This window comes from Leptonychotes weddellii, chromosome 8 (assembly GCF_054177405.1).
Source record: "Leptonychotes weddellii isolate Sample4059 chromosome 8, ASM5417740v2, whole genome shotgun sequence".
NCBI classification, from domain to species: Eukaryota; Metazoa; Chordata; class Mammalia; order Carnivora; family Phocidae; genus Leptonychotes; species Leptonychotes weddellii.
This window is the reverse complement of record NC_138376.1, coordinates 59,207,434-59,224,231: the sequence shown is the minus strand read 5'-3', so window position 1 is coordinate 59,224,231 and position 16,798 is coordinate 59,207,434. Positions and strand designations below refer to the sequence as shown.

General features: G+C 34.5%; 1 protein-coding gene across 5 annotated transcripts in view; it reads right to left on the bottom strand.

Moving 5' to 3' along the window:
* The window catches only part of TTK (TTK protein kinase), a 78,147-nt gene that overhangs the window by 22,492 nt on the left and 38,857 nt on the right, over positions 1-16,798 (bottom strand). For all 5 annotated transcript variants that reach the window (XM_031018588.2, XM_081828580.1, XM_081828578.1 and 2 more), the window contains exons 3-11: positions 15,029-15,251; positions 14,574-14,680; positions 12,215-12,358; positions 11,238-11,343; positions 11,004-11,076; positions 10,818-10,909; positions 9,317-9,404; positions 7,998-8,118; positions 3,924-4,072 (exon numbers count right to left, since the gene is read on the bottom strand). In XM_031018588.2, coding sequence (XP_030874448.2) covers positions 3,924-4,072; positions 7,998-8,118; positions 9,317-9,404; positions 10,818-10,909; positions 11,004-11,076; positions 11,238-11,343; positions 12,215-12,358; positions 14,574-14,680; positions 15,029-15,251 — 1,103 coding nt within the window. The remainder of the gene's footprint in view (positions 1-3,923; positions 4,073-7,997; positions 8,119-9,316; positions 9,405-10,817; positions 10,910-11,003; positions 11,077-11,237; positions 11,344-12,214; positions 12,359-14,573; positions 14,681-15,028; positions 15,252-16,798) is intronic.

Here is a 16,798-nt window from a genome sequence, read left to right as displayed (position 1 = left end):
ATGGAACCAGAAAAGACCCCGAATAGCCAGAGGAATGTTGAAAAAGAAAAGCAAAGCTGGTGGCATCACAATTCCAGACTTCCAGCTCTATTACAAAGCGGTCATCATCAAGACAGTATGGTACTGGCACAAAAACTGACACATAGATCAATGGAACAGAATAGAGAGCCCAGAAATGGACCCTCAACTCTATGGTCAACTAATCTTCAACAAAGCAGGAAAGAATGTCCAATGGAAAAAAGACAGTCTCTTCAACAAATGGTGTTGGGGAAAATTGGACAGCTACATGCAGAAGAATGAAACTGGACCATTTCCTTACACCACACACAAAAATAGACTCAAAGTGGATGAAAGACCTAACTGTGAGACAGGAGTCCATCAAAATCCTAGAGGAGAACACAAGCAGCAACCTCTTCGACCTCAGCCACAGCAACTTCTTCCCAGAAATATCGCCAAAGGCAAGGGAAGCAAGGGCAAAAATGAACTATTGGGACTTCATCAAGATAAAAAGCTTTTGCACTGCAAAGGAAACAGTCAACAAAACCAAAAGACAACTGACAGAATGGGAGAAAATATTTGCAAATGACAGATCAGATAAAGGGCTAGTAACCAAAATCTATAAAGAACTTATCAAACTCAACAGCCAAAGAACAAATAATCCAATCAAGAAATGAGCAGAAGACACGAACAGACATTTTTCCCAAGAAGACATCCAAATGGCCAACAGACACATGAAAAAGTGCTCCACATCGCTCAGCATCAGGGAAATCCAAATCAAACCTCAATGAGATACCACCTCACACCAGTCAGAATGGCTAAAATTAACAAGTCAGGAAATGACAGATGTTGGCGAGGATGTAGAGAAAGGGGAACCCTCCTACACTGGTGGTGGGAATGCAAGCTGGTGCAGCCACTCTGGAAAACAGTATGGAGGTTCCTCAAAAAATTGAAAATAGAGCTACCCTACGACCCAGCAATGCACTACTGAGTATTTACCCCAAAGATACAAATGTAGTGATCTGAAGGGGCACCTGCACCCCAATGTTTATAGCAGCAATGTCTACAATAGCTAAACTATGGAAAGAGCCCAGATGTCCATCAACAGATGAATGGATAAAGAAGATGTGGTGTATATATATATATATACACCATAGAATATTATGCAGCCATCAAAAAAAAAATGAAATCTTGCCATTTGCAGTGACGTGGATGAAACTAGAGGGTATTATGCCAAGTGAAATAAATCAATCAGAGAAAGACATGTATCATATGATCTCACTGATATGAGGAACTCTTAATCTCAGGAAACAAACTGAGGGTTGCTGGGTGGTGAGGGGTGAGAGGGATAGGGTGGCTGGGTGATAGACATTGTGGAGGGTATGTGTTATGGTGAGCGTTGTGAATTGTGTAAGATTGATGAATCACAGACCTGTACCTCTGAAACAAATAATACTTTATATTTAAGAAAAAAAAAAAAAAGAGAGAAGATAGTAGGAAGGGAAAAATGAAGGAGACGAACCATGAGAGACTATGGACTCTAAGAAACAAACTCAGGGTTCTAGAGGGGAGGGGGTTGGAGGGATGGTTTAGCCTAGTGATGGGTATTAAAAAGGGCACATATTGAATGGAACACTGGGTGTTATACGCAAACAATGAATCATGGAACACTACATCAATAACCAATGATGTAATGTATGGTGATTAACATAATAAAATAAAATTTAAAAAAAAAATGGATTGAACACTTGTATGTAAAACCTGAAACCACAAAACTTCCAGAAGAAAATACAGGCAGTAAGGTCCCTGATGTCGATCTTGGCAAGGATTTTTTTTGGATCTAACACCAAAAGCAAAGGCCAAAAAAGCAAAAATAAGTAAGTGGGACAATATCGAACTAATAAGCTTCTGCACAGCAACGGAAATCATTAACAAAATGAAAGACAACCCTCTGAATGGGAGAAACTATATGCAAATCATATACCTGATAAGGGGTTAATATCCAAGATATATAATGAACCCCTATAATTCAATAGTAAAAGCGAACAATACAACCAGAAAAAGGGCCAAAGATGTAAATAGACCTATTTTTCCAAAGACATATAGATGGCCATTGGTACATAAAAAGATGTTCAACACCACTAATCATCAGGGAAATACAAATCAAAACCACCTCACACCTGTTACAATGACTGTTATCAAAAAGACAAGAAATAACAAGTGTTGGCAAGGATGTAGAGAAAAGAGAATTCTTGTGCACTGTTGGTGGGAATGCAAATCAGTGCAGCCACGGATTGAAAACAGTATGGAGCTTCCTCAAAAAATTAAAAATAGAACTATCATATGATCCAGCAATTCCTCTTCTAGGTATTTATTCAAAGAAAATGAGAACACTAACTTGAAAAGATACATGCACCCATCCCTATGTTCACTGCAGCATTATTTACTATAGCCATGATATGGTAACAACCTAAGTGTCAATTCAGTGGATGAATGAATTGATAAAGAAAATGTCAAGCACACACACACACAGAATATTATTAGCCATAAAAGAAAATGAAATCTTGCCATTTGTGACAACATGGATGGACACTGATGGCGTTATGTTAAGTGAAATAAGCCAGACAGAGATGGACAAATACTGCATAGTATCATTTATATGTGAAATCTAAAACAACCTCATAGATGTGGAGAGCAAATTAATGGTTGCCAGAGGTGGGGATGGGTTGGCAGAAGAAATGGGTGAAGGGGGTCAAAAGATAAAAGGTATTTCTAACTACAAAATAAACAAGTTATGAAGATAGCATGGTGACTACAGTTATTAATAGTATATGCATACTTGAAAATTGCTAGGAGAGTAAATCTTGTAAGTTCTCACAAGAAAAAAAAAATTGTGTAGCTGTATGGCCACAGATATTAATTGAACTTGTGGTGATCACTTCATAATACAAATATTCAATCATTAGGTTGTATACCTGAAACAAATGTTATATGTCAATTATACCTCAATGAGAGAAAACACAAAAATACTTATTTTTCTTAAAAGTATATCTATAGTCACGTGATAGATTTATTATTTTTAATAAGTTATTAGATATTTTTAAAATGTCTCAGTTCTATTTTCTAATATAGTAAATACAGATAAATATAACCTACATAAATAAAAGCTCTTTAGGGGCCTTGATAATTAAGAGTATAAGAAGGACCCCAAGACCAAAATATGTGTGAACCACTCAGTTAGAATATAACTGAAAAGAAATAGCGAGGAAAGTATAACCATGGACTATATAGGTATGGCTCTCTAGTAGCCTACCAGATTATTCCTTCTAAAATGACCTCTGGCCACTAGGAATGATCATTCAACCTGTTATAAATTCATATATATTGTCTAGTCTATATTATCCTATTTTATCCATGGGGATGTCAAAAGGAAATTGTCAAATGCTTTGGTACAGCATTGCACTAGTTCAGGAATCAGCATATCGTGTTCTGTAAAGGGCAAGAAAGTAATCATTTGAGGCTTTTTAAGACAGGTGGCTTCTATTTCAACTACTCAACTCTGCTTTTACAGTTCAAAAGCAGCCATAGACAGTAATGAATGGGCATGGCTGTGTTCCAATAAAACGTTTTTTACAGACAGGCTGGGAACTAGATTTGACCCATAGGCTGTAGTTTGCTGACCCCTTGCACCAGTTTACCAGAAATCTAGAAACACCACTGAAAATAAAAGACTTCCGCTTAACATACACTTCTACTGAATCTGTGACTATTAGTAATCATTGTTTTGTGAATAATAATAAAAAAAACCTTTAAACTATTCCACTAACTATGGTACATAAGGATTAAATAAAAGAAGAAAACATTTAACATGATCATCCACATTACAAACAACGGCAATGCTACACTTGAGAGGAAAAGAAAGTTACCTCTGTATCAACTTTTCGGGATATCTCTGGAATCTGCCACTGATTTGAAGATGCAGCAGGATTCTGGTTTACACATTCTGACTTTCTCATAGACTGCCACTGTTTCTGGTTACTCTCTGGAACCTTTGGTTCTTGATGTTCCTTAGTTTCTAAAATTGCATTTGTGGTTATTATCAATAAATGGAAAGAATATTTGATAATAACAAGATTAAATCTGAACTACAGAACATGTTACAAACTGTATTAGCACTTTGCTCTTAAAAAACAAAACAAAAAAAGGAAACTAAAAACTTTAAGCCAGCTGCTGACAATTTGTTTTTAGCAAATCAATTTTACTTAGGTGCCACAGCCATCTTCCTAAGTTGCTACCTAGAGCTTTATCAGAAGCCATTCTGAATTTAAATACTTCTGGTCTTCACCAGCAAACACCGAACAAATAAGTAAAAATTTAAAAATATATATACCTCATAAGGTCTTGCTAATAGAGAAAAGCTAATCCACTACTTTTCATAGACCTCTAGTTTTTTAACAAAAATTTTACCTTAAACTAGACTGTATCTTATTTTCTTAATGGTCTCTGAACAAAAGAGCCTCAACAATATATTTACTCTCCTATGATTATCAATATTCATTCCTACCGTAATAAATGCAAAAATCCTAAACAAATATTTGTAACTGATATACAAAAGGGATAATGATGACCAAGTTGTTTATTCCTAAATACAAAGTTTGATTAACTTTTAAAATCAATTTAATTTGCCATAACACAACAGAGAAGAAAAATATATGATCAACTCAAATGCACAAAAAGCATTTGATAAAATTCAACACTCAGTCACAAAAAAAAAACCTAACAGTACTGAGTATAAAGTAAAATTCACTGTTCTGATATTTGATAAACAGTAGCCACAAAAATCTATAGCAATTATCATAAAAGGATAAAATATTGAAAGCTTCCCTCTACAACAGGGAATGAGTTAAGATCGCCATCTATCATCCTTTCTATTCATCATTATGGTGTTAAGTGCAATACAGCAAGAAAAAAAAAAAAAGGTTAAAAGAATTAGAAGGAAAAAAATGTTATTTTCAAACAGCATGAAAGAATCCATAGAAAAATATTAGAATTATTCTGTAAATTTAGCAAACATCACTGTATTTAAGATCAATAACTAAAACCAGTTATATTTTTATATACCAACAACAAGAAGTAGAGGATAAAAAAAATTAAAAAAAAAAAGATCCTATTCATCACAGCATCAAAAATATGTCAGATATCTAGGAATAACTCTAGCAAAAGATAAGAAAAGTCTCAACACAGAAAATGATTCTCAATAACATTTTAAATACTACTTAAATGAATAAAGGGATATGCCAGGTTAGTGGAGGAGAAAACTTACCTGTTAAGATGTCAACCTGTCCTGTTAGGATCTCAGTCAAAATCCCATTTTTTAAAAATAGATTCTAACATTTATACAGAAACCCTAAAGCCCTAAATAGCTGATATAGCCTCAAAGATGAATGAAGTTGGAAGATTTTACAACTGACAGATATACTTATTGCAGTAATTAAGAACCCAGGCACAAAGACAGATAAAAAGAACTATGAAACAAAGAATCCAAAACCAAACATCACACACAGGATCATCTAATTTATAATTTTCTGAGGGAAAAGAGGGTCTTTTCAATAAATGATGCTGGACCGACTGGATATCTACATGGGGAAAAAAACCAACAGAATCTTGATACTTCATCTTACATATAAATATTAATTTCAGATAGAATATAAATCTAAATGTGAAAGGCAAGATGATAAATCATTTAAAATATATGGAAATATCATTATAGGAACAGATTTGTTTAAAGACAGGAAACACCACATAGGAAAAGACTGATAAATTAAAATGCACAATATTTAAGAATTCTTTTCCTAAAAAGTCTTCACTACATAATGGGAAAAGTTACTTGTAACACATCTATCCAACAAAGGATATGTATCTAGATGATATAAATATCTCCTAGGAATCAATGAGAAAAAAAAAGAAAACCCCAATAGAAAAATTGGCCAGAGATTCAAACAAGAACTTCACAAGAGGATATCCAAATGGCCAATAAACATAGAAAAAGATGTTCAACATCGTAAGCTATCAGAGAAGCAGAAATTAAAACCACAATGAGCTATCTATCACTTAGCAGCATCCAAATGTCTAAAATTAAAAACCAACAATAAAACAATTGGGACTAATATGGAGCAAGAGCAAACTACTGCTGGTCAAAAGTACAACCATTCTAGAAAACTGTTTGGCACTATCCGCCACAGTTGAACATATGCACATCCTGTGATCCTACAACCCCACTCTTCGAATACACTCAGAAGAAATGTGTATGACTACAATGCTATTTTTTTTTTTTAAGATTTTATTTATTTGAGAGAGAGCGAGCACAAGCAGGGGGAGCGGCAGGCAGAGGGAGAAGCAGGCTTCCCGCTGAGCAAGGAGCCGACATGTGACTTGATCCCAGGACCCCGGGATCATGACCTGAGCCGAAGGCAGACACTTAACCGACTGAGCCAGCCAGGTGCCCCTGAAATGCTATTTCACTGGGCTATATACTCTTATGATTTGGGCAGTTTTGTGACTGGAAGTTTTACTATATAATAAAGTATTACTGGCACTGTGTAGGTAGGTACTCAACAAGCTTTTATTGAAAAACATTAAATTAGGTGTCAGATTAGTACTATTAACAAGCATATTTGGTAAAAATGATTTTTCAACAATACCAGTTTATAACAGATGCCATGAAAATCTCCTCCAAATACTAGAAATAGGAATCTATTCTGAGTCAAAATAATGGCAAAAGAAGACTATTCTAGGACAATTAACAGTCCCAGTTTGTTAGGGACTGAGGGTAAGATGATTTATGGAACTTCCAGGGCTAACACCAGGAAAGTCTCAGTTTGGAAACCAAAGAGTCTCGGCAAGCCTAGTTTGTCCCAGTTTTCCTCCTCAGTCCAATTAATGAAAAAAATACAGTCAATCTGTCAACCTGTTTGGGCAAGAATCATCCAATTCGTGATCTTGCTCAAAAATCGTTATTGGTACTCTGATGTTTACAAAAAAAATTTTAAGCCTGGTGTTTAGTCTACCTAGTCTTATCTCCCACTTTTACATGACCTGTTATAGTTTTTCACATAACTAGACTGTCTTTGGTTCCAAAATGTTTTATTCTTTTGCTTTTGCTATTCTCTCCATCTGAAATACTCTATCACTGCTATTTCTTCCTATTTAAACCCAAACAGTTCTTCATGTTTCTTTGCCTCCACAAAACATTTTCTTATTTATCCTAAACCAATTGGTTCTTCAGGTTTCTCCCTCCTCTGAATTCTTAGTATTTTATTTATGTGGTTCTCATAACACTCTCTAAACTCTACACAGCATTATATTTATCAGTCTCTCTTCCATGCTGGATGGCAATCTCCTTGGGACCCTGTCTCATTCATTTATATACCCTTAGAAAATTTATCATAGTACTCATATGGTGGAAAATCAAATGTTTGATAAAAGAGAAAAGAGAGAACTGTCCTATAGGCAATACAGCTTCTGTTTTTTCCAGAAAGTATTTGTCAAGCCAACTGAGAAATCTAACTCAGCCCCATTGTACTTTCCCTCCACTCTTCTTTCTAGGCACCTTGTAGGCAAATAAACTTCTGTTGCTACAGAATTCAATATTTTTTCATACATTCTATTTAATTCAACTGGCACACAAGATAAAGGGATATAGATACAGTCTTACATTGTAATTCTTAGATGGCTGGTCAACTTCCACAAGCAACAAAGTGGTGTTCTTTCTTTTTTTAAGATTTTATTTATTTATTTATCTGAGAGAGAGAGAGAGAGAGTACGCACAAGCAGGGGGAGGGAGAAGCAGGCTCCCTGCAGAGCAGGAAGCCCATGCAGGACTCAATCCCAGGACCCTGGGATCATGATCTGAGCCAAAGGCAGGCGCTTAACCGACTGAGCCACCCAGGCGTCCCTAAAGTGGTATTCTTAATTAAGGAAGCTTATCTTGTTTCTCTTACCTTCTAATTTTGTTAGAAGACCTGATTCCGTTTTATTCTTCAAGGTTACTGAATCAGTAATAAGTTCAGAACTCTTCTCATCTAACATCAGAGGTTCCTTGGAATGGATATTTTGAATAGACTACATAAAAAGAATAAGGTATCAAAAAAATAAAGTCTCATAAACAACAACAGCACTAATTTGTCTTAGTGTTCGAAATACTGAAGTCTCATCTACGTGAAAAGATTGCTAACTAAATTACCTACTATTATCAGATGTAGACTCACAAACTGAGAACAGATTAATTTCTTGAATTATTGACTAGAGCATCGGGAATGTCCATAACCATATATTTGGGCAATGTGCTTTCAATGGACATAATCAACTGCTAAAATATATTCAATTAAAAAGAGAGATTGAAAATTTTTTTTTTTTTAAAGATTTTATTTATTTTTTTGACAGAGAAAGACGCAGCGAGAGGGAACACAAGCAGGGGGAGTGAGAGAGGGAGAAGCAGGCTTCCTGCCGAGCAGAGAGTCCGATGCGGGGCTTGATTCCATGACCCTGGGATCATGACCTGAGCCGAAGGCAGATGCTTAATGACTGAGCCACCCAGGCGCCCCAAGAGAGATTGAAATTTTGAATCCAACATAAGACATGCCTCATTATTTTGTTACTGTGATTATATTTTATCCCAAAAATAACATTAGTGAAAATTAAGATTTGTGTAAGTCTAAAACAGTAATTATTCTAAATCCAAAAAGTAAACTTTTGATATAATTATGCTTCTATACTCTAAGATAGCTGTGATTAGTTAAAATAAGCATAGACCATGAAAGAGAGGAATCACAAAAAATACAAACTGAAAAGACCCACATTGTGAGTTCAGTGGTTGAACTCAAGTACAATAAGAATAGTATAACCCCTAAAAATCAGTGCATCAGAGACTAATAAAATTGTATCTTTTGAATTTACAAAGACACATCACATTTACCCTCATTGCTGTATAAGATGCCTTGTCAGATCCTATGATTAAACACACCAAGAAACAAAAACTGGGGGGAATGGCTCCCTAACCTATTCCCAAATCCAGGCCAAGTAATCTGCTTAAACATACGCATAATAATTGTTACTTCAAAGTTATCCCAGGAGATCACTGATCATTTTGCTACCACCTCAGTTTTGGAGGAACAGTTTAGGACTTCTGTATCACTTTCCATTAGTAGTCCTGTATCTCTCGGGACTGCAGAAACACCATTGGACCCTTTTCCCAGAAAAAACTTCATGAATCCTGGATCAGGAACCCTTGCTCCATGTAGAGATTTAAAAATTAAAATACCTTTAAATGTCTCAATTCACTGGAATCATTTCCAGTTGATTTAGATCCAGGCACAATCATATCTCGGCGTTCTGATCCAGAGGTCTGTCTATTACCCACAAAACAAAATAGTTTTAATGCTTACCTTGAAATTAATCTTTTCAGTGTGTTTTTTTTCCATTTTAAAGTTGACTTTTTAGCAAGATGTACACTTAATTGGAAAGATCTCTTGAAAAAAAAATTTTTTTTAAAAAATAGCATGATTATAGTACAAATATAACTAAATTAGGAGCTGGGAAATGACAAAAGGGATAGAGGTAAGTAGTACTTCATTATGTATTAAGTAAGAGTTGCAGCTAAGTATAACTGTAGTAAAGGAGAATGGGACAGCAGTATGTAGGTGAAACTACACTTCAGATTGCAAACAGCTTAAGAACTAGAGTATAAGCCTTCCCATGGGCCTCCACAGTGGTTAGCATATAGTCTAACATAACAAGCACCAAGAAAATGGCTGGTTTGTTTTTGTTCTTATTTTTTTATAGTGGGAGAAAGTCTCCTTTATTCTTCAGCTAGGTATTTGAAATGGAGAAGACAAAAGTCATCTCATAAGATTTTGGATAACCAAAATCCTCTCTTAGTATCTATCTTTAGTCAAGCCCTAAGCATGACAGGATTTTAATTAAAGAGGATGTCAACTAAGAACAAGCAGGTGTACTTCTGAAGTTTATTTGCAAAACGATTCTCTGGAATCCAAGGAGCCTTTTCTAATAGAAATAAGAAATCAAGAATGATTAGAGATAAGAACAGAACAGAAAAACTTCCTTAGCTAAGCTGGATTACTAGATTCCCACTTCCTTTAAGGGGATAAACACTCAACTTGAAGGAAGGAGAACACACTGGATGTGATGAACAATATTTTATCTCTACCTGCCCTTCTCCACCTCTTGATACCCTGGGCTCTGAAGCAAATGAGTGAATTCATCATCTTTCCCATTGATAGGAGCTCTTTTCCTTGAACCTGCTAGCAAAGAAATTGTTCCTGCCCCTGCTATGAAGACATTCATACACATGAGGAAGAGATTATTACCAGAGAGGCTATCCATCAGCAAGAAATGTCCAAACAGGAGTTTTTACCCCAGGAACATCTGCATAAACTTTTAAGTTTAATATTGACCTAGTATTTTTTCTGCTGTGTTTCCTAATTTGTTAATCATTCAATTTCTTTTTTTAAGATTTTAAGTAATCTCTACACCCAACATGGGGCTCATACTCACAACCCTAAGATCAAGAGTCACATGTTCCAGCAACTGAGCCAGCCAGGCACTCCCATTCCTTTAATTTTTAATGAGTGAAAAAGTAAAATAAAGTCATTCCTTTCTTCCTAATAGCATTTAGAGACTTGGTAACCTTTAATACTAAATAAAAATTTAATCAAAATTACTATTAGGCAATAAAAGACTTTGTGACCATTCTATCATCAATCTTTAAGTATTGAAAACAAAAAATTAAAATTCAAACATACCTTTTTGTAAAACTTGGTACAACTGAACCATCTGTCTTCCCATAATCCGGGCTACTTAGAAGGTTAACTGGGACTCTTCCAAATGGGCATGACTAAAAATGTTTTGAAAGATTAAGTAACCAACTAGGAAATAAACATATACCTCACTGCTATCACTTTAATCAAGGTAGATTAAAAATAACTTACTCGTTTAGCTTTGTTTGTTTGTTTCAAGGGATTTCGATGACCTATCTCTGCATCTTGAGGGGGCATGTTCTCTCTATACAGAAAGAAAATACCCCAATTTTTAAAAGAATAATATTAACATATGTGTTTCTATTAATTGCTAATGTTATTACCGTAACATTAAAATACATATGCAGGTGTATAAATAATGTAAATATATGATGAACATTTAAAAAACAGATTTAGTTTCCTTACCCATACAAAAACCTGGCTTTCGTAGTTTGTCCTCTGGAATCACAACTGATGTTCCTATTCTGTAAGTGTCCAAGTGTACTGGGGAATGATTCTTGAACAGTCAATACTGTAGATGTTGTAAACATTTTTAAATTGTAATTAAATTCATAAAGATATAAGGAATACACAAAAAAAGTAATCTCAGAAATAAGAATATTTAAAAAGATAATTTATGGTAAACATTTGTCCTCAAATAAGATATGCAGACATGAAGATGTTATGAAGATAATCCTCTAACTATACTTCGCAACTGATTCATGACATACCTGTTTCCCCAGAATAAAGGCACCCCTAACCTCTTGCTTAGATTGTTTTTAATGTGTTACTAATGAGTTTGATTAGGGGGAAAAAAAATTCCAAAAGGGTTAATAAATATTTTGTTACTTCTAAAAGTCCTACCTCCTTTACATCTAAAATTTAGATTTTGATCATTCTACAAAGATGGTATTTTTCTTTAAAATATTATCCTGGGGACACTTGGGTGGCTTAGTTGGTGAATCGTCTGCCTTCAGCTCAGGTCATGATCCTGGGGTTCTGGGATGGAGCCCTGCTGTTGATAGGCCATAATACTTCAACAAATGTTTTAAGTAAAATGGAGAGAGGGTATTAAAGGTCTGGCCAAACTTACTCTAATAAGCAAGGAGTAATCGATTTTCCTAGGCAAAAAAGGAATGAATTTTTTTTTAAGTCACCTGACAGTACACAGGATAGATTAGAGATGATTCAGATAACTAGGACTCAGAAATATTATAAATAAGTAAAAGTCCAGGGTTTTCTCCCTCTCCCTCTGCTCCCCCCTTCCCTCCACACCTCACTTGTGCATATGCTTTCTCTCAAATAAATAAAAAATCTTTAAAAATAAATAAAATACTACCCTGTATTCTTTTTTTACAGACAATCTACCACAGAAAAGTAGTAGCACACATTAATACATTTACCTAATAAACTCTTCTTTTCCTCCTCTGAAAGCAGCTGCTTCTTTTGAAGGTTCAAATTCCGAATGGCAATTTCCAGCATTTCCAGTGGTACTGCTCCACATTCTACAGCTTTATGAAGAAGTTGTTTACTTTTTTTGAAATTACCTAACAAAGTAAAAAATAAATGTCATTTTAATGCAGTAATCTTCATTCCCCAGATACTTATTCATCAGGACCTAGGGAAAAATTTAAAAGGCTTAGGCAAAAATATTTATTCCAAGATCCAAGATTCATGTACCTTATTTCATAAGCAAATAAAAGCAGTTTCTCTTTTGGTAATAATTCCTGTCAAATAGTTTACTTATGTAATATGTAATTAACATAATTATGCATTAGCTTTATCATCATTGTCCATTTTCAAAAGTAAAAGAAATATAACAAAGCAGTATAAAGTGGGGGTAGCAAAAACCAAATAAAACAGAAACTTAAGGAACTTAGTAAAAGGGAAAACTAAGCCCTAGATGTTACTATAGTCCCAAGAACACCAATCTATTACAGTGCAGTATAATAATTATCATTCATGACAACATTTAGTTATTAAGGTCGACATCTTTTGCTAAAGGGAATTCTCTATCAAAAGGACTCCTATTTTAAAAAGTAATGACAAAGATTAGTCTTTAGCTACCAGACTTAGCTATACTATCCCAAAAATGCAAAATAATTGAGACTACTAAAATTATCTGACTACAAATAAATCATCAAATTTCCTTTCAAATGCAAACTTAATATATTTTGTCTAGAATTTGATTGCTAAATATCAAATGTATACATCATGGATCATATGGAATGTGTTATCAGCATTTATGGGAGCCACTCAGCTATGCTACACACTTGGCACTTCGGATTTAAAAATGATTTAAGAGACGGCCTCTAGTTTCTGACAGTTTACAAATTTTAAGAATATAAATCTATCTGATAGTGGCTAAGTATACATTTATTCAGAGTACTGGTATTTCAGGATTTGAGCATTTTAGGGCAGCAAAAGAAAGGCAGGCTTAGATAAGAACTAGTATTAGGGAGCTTAATAAGGTCACAGACCCCTTCGAGAGTCTGATAAAAACTATGGACTGTCTTCCAACACTACAAAAATATACATACACACCAAATTACACATAGGATTTCAGAGATGTGTATATTTCCTGAGAGCCTATTCATAACCTTGTTCAAAATAATCACAGTTTTGACCTTGAGGCCACTACTACATTGCAGTGATAAAGTTTATTTCTTTTTTACAGATAACAAAATTTGAGATTTTCAATATTTATATGTTCTAAAGATAGAAAATTTATAGTTGCTGTTGATAGGCCATAATACTTCAACAAATGTTTTAAGTAAAATGGAGAGAGGGTATTAAAGGTCTGGCCAAACTTACTCTAATAAGCAAGGAGTAATCAATTTTCCTAGGCAAAAAAGGAATGAATTTTTTTTAAGTCACCTGACAGTACACAGGATAGATTAGAGATGATTCAGATAACTAGGACTCAGAAATATTATAAATAAGTAAAAGTCCAGGGTTTTCAAACCATTTCCTGAGTTTTCACAATGCTTTTCTCCAACCTCAGTCCTGGGAAATACACTCCAGTGACTGAGCCCCGCTATGGGCACGATGATGGGGATTCTGGCTGAGCCAAACCAGTTAGTGTTATGTGTATCACTGGTAGTAAATGGGATCAGGGCTGGAGCAGAGGGAAAATTAGGAATGTGGCTGGAGGGCAGACTGAGCACGGATCCAAAAGTCCCAGAAAATGAGAAAAAGAAAAGACAGAATAGGTAGGCTAAAAATGTCTGAGGAAGAGATTGCCATGGTTCTATCCAAAAGTCCAAAAAGTCCAGACTATGCAAGAATCAAAAAAAACAAGAAATAAAAGCTTCTACAGCAGTTTGCTTTTCTTTTTAATTAAAAAGGGGGAAGTACCAATTAATGCTATAATTATATTTTGATATATATTTTTGTAGTATGAAACCATAGCATAAGGAAAGTTTATCTAAGTGCTAACTTAAGTATCTGATATCCTTCTACTGCACAAGTATGCAGTGAAAAAGCCACTTTCCTTAGGCATTTCCTGAATCTAATTAATAGCACAAATACGATGTTCATGCTTATTTCCCTGGATTATGCCTTACAAGTAGAAAAGCTAGTATAACAGATATTCTCTGCATTTACACTTTGGTGGCATTCTTCCCCCATATTCTCATCTTATCAACTTCCATGCCTTTCACCTCAAATTTCTACTTCATATGTATGATTTAACATTACAGTCTGAGTTACAGCAGGAAGTTATCTATTACTTAAAATCTGGACTTGACATTTTCAAATTACCTTGTGATAGTTCAAATTGTGCAAAAGATACATGCACAAAAGCAAATTTCTTGCAGTTTGCTCTGGCCATCTGAAAGTAGTCACGGGCATCATCCGGCTCCTGAATACTGTAATAAAGATTATAGAGTCAAATTTTAAGAAGAAGGACATAGCTACTTAAGTTTGATAACTCCTCATTCAATTTTCCAAGGGACATGGCATGTTTTTCTCTGTTTGTAAAATTAAATACTAATCAGTTAGTTTTTAAAATCTTTTTAGGCGGAGTCCAGAATATGTAACTTTTGTAGAAATATGTACATAGTAAACAGAGTTTACAATACTCACTTGTTAATTATAAACAAAGGGATTTGGTTAAAAAATATTAATTTTCTTATAATTAATCCTGACATGTTTCTTTTATAATGTAGTTATGTGCAATGTGATGTAGTTAATGTAGTTAATAAGTGAATACTTACGCTTTTAATTCAGCAAATCTCACTTGAATTTGAGCAAAACTCTCATTTTGGCCATATTTATCTGGAGGAAGGGCTTCAATTGCTTGACTGTAACGACCAATCAATTTATTTAAAAGAGCTTCATTTAGGGGGACACTGTTTTTCTCTAGTTTGAGCAACAAATTCAACCAGTCCTCTGGGTTGTTTGCCATCATCATAATTTGGTTAACAGTTCCCGAGTTATCTGAATAAGAGGAACAAAATATACCAAAACAAATGCCAAATTGCACTCTCCTTTCAAATTAGTTAATAATTTATATTCTCAGTATAAATGTACATAAGCTCCTTAAAACACTATAAAACTTTAACAATTCCTATAAATATGAGCAACTTATTTACTGCATGTATGCCTTTATAAGAGTTTATTTTATTCCTAAAGTTACATATTTTGAAGGAAAGAAAAACTTTGGAAATAAGCTCTTTTATAAGTAGCTTTTAAAAGGCCATATGTAGTCTAAGAAAATTTTATGCTCTAGCAACATAATTCTATTTCAGCCCCCTAACTATCCGAAGAAAACCTAAGTCTCTCCCACCACCACCTGTAACAACTTTGTTAGAAAATTCCTCATCAATGACTTATTCATTAAAAATTTTAAAACTTATTGCCCCATTCCTAACATAACCTTCTTTACAACCTCACCCATCCAACATTATCTCCATATATCTCAAACTTACCTTTAACCCAATTAAAAACAATTTGTAAAAGATAAGTAACTGGTATGGTTATTTTCTTCTCCCTGCAAGTTACCCATATTTCTCCATAATTTTCATGTTGTAATTTATTTTTTTTTTACTTTCTTTACTGTCAATTGTTTTAAAAGGACAAATTGAATTAATGTCAGTCTCCTGTTCAGGATATTTTAGTCATTACTAAACAATAAATTATTAAATTCAGATTTCCCTAAGAAACTATCATTCCTTCTATCAGTTTCAGTTGCCTTCAAAAAGGGCAAATCTTTGCTTTAACAAACAAAATTACTGTTTCTGCTTTTTACTAAAACATAACATATTCATTACTCTGATTTTTTATTTTAAATTTAATCTGGCCTGATATTAATTTCATTTTCCATTTTTTTACCTCCCTTCCACTGAGCTCCTAAGAACTTAGTCTGCAAGAGGTCTAAAAACCACTGTGTTGGAATGAGAAAAGACGCCGAATAGCCAAAGGAATATTGAAAAAGAAAACCAAAGCTGGTGGCATCACAATTCCGGACTTCAAGCTCTATTACATAACTGTAATCATCAAGACAGTATGGTACTGGCACAAAAAGACACATAGATCAATGATTTTAATCTTTGGATTTCCCTCAATACTTATGATAATGTCTTCTATCCCAGTTATCAATATATGTTAAGTATTCACAGTTTTGAGTGAGCTAAGAATTTTATTTTATTTAAGATTTTATTTATTTATTTGAAAGAGGGAGAGTGCAAGAGAGAGCACAAGCAGGGGGGTGGGGCGGCAGAGGAGGGAGAAGCAGGCTCCCCGACAAGCAGGGAGCCCAATATGGGACTTGACCCCAGGACGCTGGGATCATGACCTGAGCCCAAGGCAGACGCTAAACTGACTGAGCCACCCAGGTGCCCCGAGCTAAGAATTTTAAATAAGGACTCATCTTGGTGTGCAAGGTTTAACATTATTTAAGTACACATAATAAAGTATGGTAATATTCTACTTAGATTTTGCTTAACACCAAAATGATCATTTTCTAGGTTGTTTCAATTGAATAT